Source organism: Helobdella robusta, assembly GCF_000326865.2.
Source record: "Helobdella robusta unplaced genomic scaffold HELROscaffold_9, whole genome shotgun sequence".
Taxonomy (NCBI): domain Eukaryota; kingdom Metazoa; phylum Annelida; class Clitellata; order Rhynchobdellida; family Glossiphoniidae; genus Helobdella; species Helobdella robusta.
The window spans coordinates 1,121,426-1,129,952 of record NW_008705512.1 but is presented as its reverse complement, the minus strand read 5'-3'; the positions used below and the strand labels follow the sequence as shown (position 1 = coordinate 1,129,952).

Genomic DNA, 8,527 nt, shown 5'->3' with positions numbered 1-8,527 from the left:
TGTGCCAAGTTATCACGTACTCCCACTATCAAGTTTTTTCACTTTCTTAAGGATGTTCCGAAGCGTACAAATTAAAACGTATTTCCAGGCTCATTTTAAATATAAAAGTTGGTGAACATCTGACTGAGAAAAATTAAAGAAGAAAAATTTTTAAAAGAGAATTATTTTTTTAAACATTTTACAGTGTATAGGAGTTTTAGTTAAACGTCCGAGCAACCCATTGTTTGAAAAATGCGTGGAAGTAATTTAAATTATTAAGTTCAATAGGTGTATGTGAAGTGCATAAAAGTGCTAACGTGTAAATCATGAAGCCACCAGCCACTGAAGCAAATGAATTCACTGGAACCAAATGTTTTAAAATGTTTGTAGAGTTGAAGGATGTAATTTTAATTGCGAACAACTCGTTTAAATTAAAAAATTGACTAAGTTAAAAATGTGTTGTCTACTCACGGCACGAGTTATTTGGTTCACAGTTTGGTGTTTTTTCTATTTTTAAAAAAAGTTTGTTTTATAAACTAAATATCATACTATAGGAAAATAATCAAGAATTCAATTTTGCATATTAAAGTATAATTAATTGAAAAAATTGAAATAAATAAATTATTTGTTGTCTCTGAATTTAACATATTTTATACGCTATTCTATTTGTTAGGCAAATAAACACGTTCTGTGAATGAATTTTAGATAAGAAATATGTTTTTAAATAAATTTAAAAACACGATCAATATTTTAATAAATTTCTTAAAACACGACCAATATTTAAAAAAATAAAAAGCTTGAAAAACAGCTGCTTAGTCACGTAGGAACCTGCAGCTTGATCTCTTCAATGATGGCCTCCATCAATTTTTTCTTATTCCGACTCTCAAACTTAAGCCAGGTAAATTCATGTCGAGAATTAGTTAGAAAATAACATAATTTTTGATAAAAATAAATATGTTCCTCACTGGTTTAACCATTCGGTTATATTTTTTGTTATACAATTGGTTATAAATGGTTGGTGGTATATACTCTGGGCGGGAAATATTAGTTTTTATGTTAAGATGCACCACTTTGTTTATGTGCTTGCTTATGTATTGGGATAGGTCGTTTTTAAGGCACAAGTGTGTGTGTGTGATGTGGTGTGTATGCGTGGTCGTATGCGTGTGTATGTGTAATGAAATGATTGAGTTTGTGTACTTTGTAGGAAACACCAACTTGTGTGTGTGTGTTTATGTGTTTATTTGTTTGCTTATGTAGTCGTTTATGTATGTATGTATGTGCTTGTGGGATATGTGTGTGTATTTGTTTGTACGAACGTTCAAATGTGTGTATGTGTGTTTGTGTTTGTATGGGTGAATGTGTGTTTGTACGTACGTTCAAATGTGTGTGTGTGTGTGTATGGGTGAGTGTGTGTTCTTCTATTTGCGTGCGTGCTCTGCAATATTTGTTTATGTTTGAAGCGTAGGAATGTTTATGAACGTAATAGTCTCACGGTTCAGTCCGTGGTGTATTTTGAAAGGTCGATCATTGATAATAAAGTTTGCACGGGTCATATAAAAAGGTAATAAAACTTTTAAATGGAATTTTTTTATTCGAAGTTTTAAAACTTCATTCGTTTTTTTTCCAAAAAATATCTGAACTCCGAGAGACAAAAAACTATTGAACTGAGTTGTATTTGCAGTAAATGAATGCAAGTTTAACGTAGTGATTTCAACAACGACCAACGCATGCGAACTCGATCTTCTTCATTTAACAGGGAACGATACTTCCTCGCTGTTCTTCAAACGATCAAGATCATCATTTCATCATTATTCCATTTCAGCGTGATGAGGTTAATTCGTCATCATTTTGCAGAAACGTGATGAAGTAATGAGGGGACTAAGCAGTCTAACAATAAATTGTTGGATGGATGAATGGATGGATGAATGGATGGATAGATGGATGGATAGATAGATGGATAGATGGATAGATAGATGGATGGATAGATGGATAGATGGATGGACCGGTAATAAGCATTCGTGTTTAATATAAACGTGATGGATGGATGGAGTGATCGATTGATAAAGAAGTGCCATCAAGTTATTGCGGAAAAATTATTAGGAATATGAAATCAAGAATGATTGAATGGGCTGACTAAATAAGTTTTATTTTTACATGATTTATGGTAAATCAAAAATAATGAAATACATTTGAAACAACGAATGCGTTTTAATTTTTATTGCATGAAATGTTTGAAAAACGTTGAGAATTTAAATACTTTTCATTTTAAAATTGATCAAATAAAAATAATTTACCATTTACCAAATGATTTGTTGAGATAAATTTAATTTTCTTGCATTGTTTTACGTTTTTTGGGCGGTTTTTTTTTATCGTTTAAACATTTTTATGGAGTTGATTGAGATTTCATACTTGGGAGAAAATGTCGAAATTATCATGGTGACCAAGCAATAAAACTTGCACTGAAGATAATTTCATGGAACGCTTCTCTGCACCTTCCAATCATTTGCTTCGAGGTTCTGCAAAAAAGTTTCTTCAACGAGAAATTATAAAGAAACATTTTTTGGGTTATAAAAATACTTCTAATCATAACAATGAAATGAATTCATAAAAATTTGCTCCTTATATTTTCATTTGAAACAAATGTGCGGGAAGTTTAATCTTCATTTGAATAATATTCTCACACTTTGTATATAACATGACCAGAGCTGTGGATTTCAATTAAGTAACAGTATTTGCTCATGTCATACATGTCCTTTCTGGTTATTGTTGGCGTTACATGATGAATCGAAGCAAGTTAGTTCTAGTTCTAATGAAATAACATTCAACTTCTGGAAATGGCTTTTATATTATGCATAACTTTGCAAACATGCAAATTTATGCTGTTGTGTACTTAGGCAGTTGCATTAATTCACATTTGCAGATGAGACATATGAGCAGAGTGGTATGAAATATATGAGATCTGTGTGTTGTTTGCCGAGACGGACCACCTTAAACATAAATAGCTAACTGCCTGTCACAAATTGTTTTACAGAAGTTGTAGTTAGAAAACAAAATGGCAGTACAAATGTACTTTCATAGTGGTACATAAGTACTTCAATATTGTCAATATTAGTTCAAAAGTACTTCAATATTACGACAGTACAAAAGTAGTTGCAAACTAATTAAGCAAGTAATTTAATATTTTCCCATAAGTTTTAACTGTTATTGAAGTTTTTTAACGCAGATTTAACGCAGGAAGCATTTTTTCAAGCATCAAAATTTTGCAAAACTCGGTATTGAAAAAATTGATGCTAAATAGAGAACATAGATAATGTATGAAAGAACTTTTGCAAACAAATGCAACCGGCTGCCTAACCAGGTGAACACGATCATAAAATACTTTCTTTAAAAAGATTATCCCAAACATCCAACGCAATTTATGTATTACATTTTTAGACATTTTTTGAGATTTAGATTAAACATTCACTTTTCATTTGACAACCGAGAAGCGATAATTTATTTTAAATTAATGTTTAATGTTCAAAAACAAAGGAATCATTTTTGGTGAAGTTTTTGAACAAGAGAATAAATATTGCCATAAAAAAGGTTTGACAAAATAAATCTGTAACTAGCCAAGGAAGCCTGCCACATTTCAGGGGGCGCATCGAGCGAACTACAAAAACACTCGTCATGTTTTGTTCTTGTTTATCGAGTACCGGTCAGCAATATACAGCAGCCTCGCCAGCATATATTTACATACTGTTAGACATTAAACACAAATTAACGTTCACAAAAACGAAATAATTTTGTTTACGACGAGGAACACTGCAGAAGGCATATTCTGATTAGGTGGAACCGATTGAGTTGATGTGAACGATGCGATGAAATGTTGCGGATGATGTGCATTTGATACACATTTCAAAAAATTATTGATCGTCCTAACTCAGGTCTTGTCCAAATTAAAAATTTACAACACTGAAAAGTGGCCGTATGTGGCCGTGAGGTTTAACAAAATTCACACGCATTCATACAATTCTAAAACGAAACAACTGCGCAGGTGGGCTAAACCGGAGATCCGTCCTGGGTGCTAGATGCATGCTACCCAACCCAAGTTGTTTTGTAATCTTTGTAATGAGGGTCGTTTCTTGCTTAAATGGTCAAAAAAAATTTGCTTGCGACAGTTGTTCTTAAATGTCACCCAGGACGGTAAGATGGAACATCTGAACACATCAACACGTACATACACCACAACACGCACACATCACACATCCACACATACGTACCACACATTCACACACACACACAGATCACAAAACATGTTCACAGGACCCTTGCACACCAACCAAATATTCATTATGTTTCCTTTCTCGCGTGGGTCAGATGGACACGTTTCGGAAAGCGCCCGTTCAGATAGAAAAAGTGTTAACGTGAATAAATTAGACATGCAATGCCTAAAATGAACATGTTTACAAGTTCAATAGACTATCGCAATCTATCAACGCTACCTAATTGAAAGGGAGCAAGGTGTCCATTGTTGTGTAGGGAGGGAAGTAACTAAAGCTAATCATCCATCAAATTCATGATGGAAGTTTCTTTCAACATTCATTTGGATATATTTTCTTTAATTGGTTTATCCAGTTTTGTTTTATGCATTATATATATATTGAATATGTACACAAACATGTATATACATTAGTGTGTTTCTTCACACATGTGTCCGAGTACAAACTGATAAATTTTGGTGGGTTTATTTTATGAAAGATGAATAAACAGCATTTCTTTCTTTTGGACAAATCAAAAATAACAAATAAAATAACTTTCTCTTCATTAAATTTGTCTCCAAAAACTTACGCAAGAAACTTTCACCTAAAATTGTGTGCAGGATAAAAATATAGGCCTGAAAAAAATTCGACGAGTTCAAAAAAGGAAAACACGACACATCAATTTAAGACTGGCTGGATGCTATTGTTATTACGCGCCCCTCCACATGCGTACATTGCGGATATAATACCCTTATTATATATATGTATTTATATATGTGTGTGTGTATATATATATGTGTGTGTGTGTACGTGTGTGAATGCTTGCGCGTGTGTTTTTTGGTAGATTTACGATGGGATTATACATAATCATCTGACATCTATATAAATATAATTACCATCATGCTGATTGTAATATTGATTGATTGTTTATTATTTTGAAAATTATTTATATGATTTTATTATTATTATGATTTTAATTTACAAATTGTTGTTATTAAGAAACAAAGCTGATATACCTATACGTTGTTTAGCGTTTATTCTATTAATAAAGAAGGATTTATACCGTTGGAAAATTATTGCGACTCTACGTAGCTATATGAACCAGAGCTTGTAATTCACTGCAATGTCTTTTTAATAATCTCCATACATTGCAGTAATTCAATTGTTTGTTTGGTTGATAGTTGGATTCAAATTATCATATGAGTAAGAGTTTGTTTGTTTGTTTGTATTAATACCATTCACTTATTAGTTTTTCATCAATGATTACTTATAAATGCATTGGTTAATTTATTATTACGAAACTTACAAAATGCTTTCCACTGTTCATAATGTATTATTGTTTTATAATTATAAAATTAAAATTAATTTATTACTGTAAATGTTCTTATAATAAAAATATTATTGTTTTTTTTTATATTTTGTTTTCTCCTTGCACTGCACCGCACTGACATTGCCAGATAAGATGAGCCGAAGAATGACGGATTGATGAACTGGTCATAAAATTACCAAAAATGGTTTTCCATTTATTTTTTGAAGCGTTTTTAACGATAATACAGTGCTGGACAAACATTATGCACCGTGGAGCGAGAGTCGGTGCGACGGGGTTTGTGCTTCCGTAGTGCTATCTCTATCCTATCCTGTATTCGTTTTGTGTACGATGCACCCATGTGCTCATTTTCATGCCTGCCCAAACACCAATCGCGTGACAGGCTCAATGTGTTCAGACGCACTTGTTTTTAGATCAGGATAAATAAAAATTTTTCATGTTTAATTTTTTTGGACGATGGAATGGAACCGTTAAAATGAATTGAAATTAATGATGAGGACCAAGTTGGCTGCATACATTCAAAAAGTTAATAATGATACTTATTTTTTTTGACGAAAATAATTACATTTCAATTTGAACTGTTGATGTTAGTGTGTTTATTTGAGGATTTGAATAAATGTTGTACAACCTTTAAATCTATTTTTATTAGTCAATTGAAATAATTCTCAATTAACTTGATAAATTTCAAATTACAACCAAGTTATTTTTTTTTAATTATAAAACAATTCAACAATTCAATCAACTTAAGACACACAATTTCAAATGACAGGAAATATAAGAAAAAAAAGTTTCGTAGAAAATAAATTGGTCCTCGAGGTGTGCGAAGTTTCGAGACGAGCATAAATTAAAATAAATTATGATCGATGAATGACTGACTAAGGAAACCAACTGAAATAAATAAAATAAACTCTCTACTACGTTCATTAAAATTTGCGTGCTTGCCTACCGGTACACACACGCACAAATACACGTACTGGTACACACACACACACAAATGCACGTACAGCAGGCGCACACACGCACAAATAGAGGTACACATGCGGAGACAGACAAGATGATATCCATATGCAAATGTGCTGATTTGTGACAAAGGATGATCTTGCATAATTAAAAAATCTGATGGACCCCGCTAACAAACTTTGCGGAGTTTTTACCGCAGTGCAAAATTTAAAACCCTCTCACGTTCCTGGCAATCATCTGTTATGGCACGCAAGGAGTTTACAGTTCATTCCACTGGTTGAACCTTAATGGACGCGTGCAAACATTCAGTAACCGTTACAACTGAACGTAATGAGGGAAGTGTCCGCAAGCAGTCTCAGATGAAATGATAATTGCAAAAAAAAAGTTTCTCCTTCTACAGGAAAAATAAGTTTAAATGATGGCGAACATGCGAGTCATCTCAGCACATACACACACTCATATTTATATTCTGATACACACGATTTATCACAAACAAACACTTGCAAATAAATTTATTTTCAAAACACAAACCACTCACACACTACACACATTACACACACACACACATTACACACACACACACACACACACACATTACACACACACACACAAAACGCATACAACCGCCTCCACAGTTCATAACGATGCATAACAGCAAACTATAATAACATGGAATGGCGTTGTTGAAGAATCCATCAATCAACCAGTTTTTCTAAACTTCCACATATTATTTGGAGTTAAATGTTGACGTTTCACATTTTTAAACATGACGCAATAACGAAAAAATATATTCAAAGTTTAATTTTAACTTTTTATTAAACGTTCAACATTCTACAACAATCCAATGAAGGCTTATGAAGAAACGATAAATTAACATCAGCATTAACTTTTCAATTCATTTGGCTTTCTCAATAATTATGTTATGAAAAAATTAAATGAAAAAAAAATAAAATAAATGAACAATTTAAAAAAAACTTTTTAAAACCTTAGTTACAATTCGTAATTTTTAACAACCTTGCTTCCAAATATAGAAATCACAAATAGTTTGATGTTTACACTCTTCACAAACAGCATTCTGTTGCGGATGGTAAGAGCTTCATGTGCAATCAAGAGGAATGAGAAATGTTAGTGGCCGTCGTGATTTCTGCAAGTTCAGACTTTCGTATAAAATTATTTTGGCCGATGTTGTATTCATCATGCGCCGCAGCTGGGATCAAAGTTATAACCAAGTTCGACTATTTGTTCGGGACAACTTCGCATTTGAAACTGAATACATTATGTGAGTTGTTTAGCTGGTAGATGGCGTATTAAGTGGGAGTAAGTATTGTAGTTGAGAGTAAACATTGGCGATGATGAGCTGAAAATATGCCAGCACCAGTTGCGACCATTACACAATCACTGCTACACCTCACTGGACTGAAGAGGCGGAAACATAAGGACAACATCTTTTGCTTCATTGCTTCTAATTTTTATTCAGCGCTCCAAACGAAGCAGTAAAAACGTCGCTTGATGTCATTTTTTATGTTTAAATCGAGAACGAAAAATGAACAATCTTTGCCAAAAAATCCAAGCAGCAACAACACCCACTCAGTCCTATATTTCGCACATTTTATGCCATACAAAATTCGCTTATTAAAAATGTTGAGATAATTAAAAATGTAATAGTGCGATAAGATGTAACACTAATACTATTACCATTACAACAACCACTACAACTACTACCACTACCACTACTACCACTACCACTACTATCCTACCAGAACGCTTCAAAGACCTCCTACACACCCACATGCATCACATTGTTCGCGCCTCATTTTGCTCGCGTGTCGTGCATGTTTTTGCGGTTTGTGTGTGCGTGAGCGTGCGTGCGTGTGGTTGGAGATTATGCTAATGAGAATGAAGTTTTATTTTATTTTCTCTGGACCTGGATTAAGAATTCAATTATTTTCAGTTCTGCAGATTAAAAATTTATTTATTTTATTTAGCAGAACAAAATTTAAATAACGTGAAAGCAAAGCCT

At 33.0% G+C, this 8,527-nt stretch overlaps 1 protein-coding gene across 1 annotated transcript; it reads left to right on the top strand.

The window, feature by feature from the left end:
• Positions 1-829: 829 nt before the first annotated feature.
• Positions 830-4,372, top strand: HELRODRAFT_166031 (hypothetical protein; the record flags this gene model as incomplete). Its single annotated transcript, XM_009033069.1, has 6 exons — positions 830-877; positions 1,736-1,810; positions 2,683-2,772; positions 3,511-3,564; positions 3,906-4,015; positions 4,285-4,372. The coding sequence occupies 6 exons, from the start codon at positions 830-832 to the stop codon at positions 4,370-4,372; spliced, it is 465 nt and encodes a 154-aa protein (XP_009031317.1).
• Between the last annotated feature and the right edge of the window lie 4,155 nt (positions 4,373-8,527).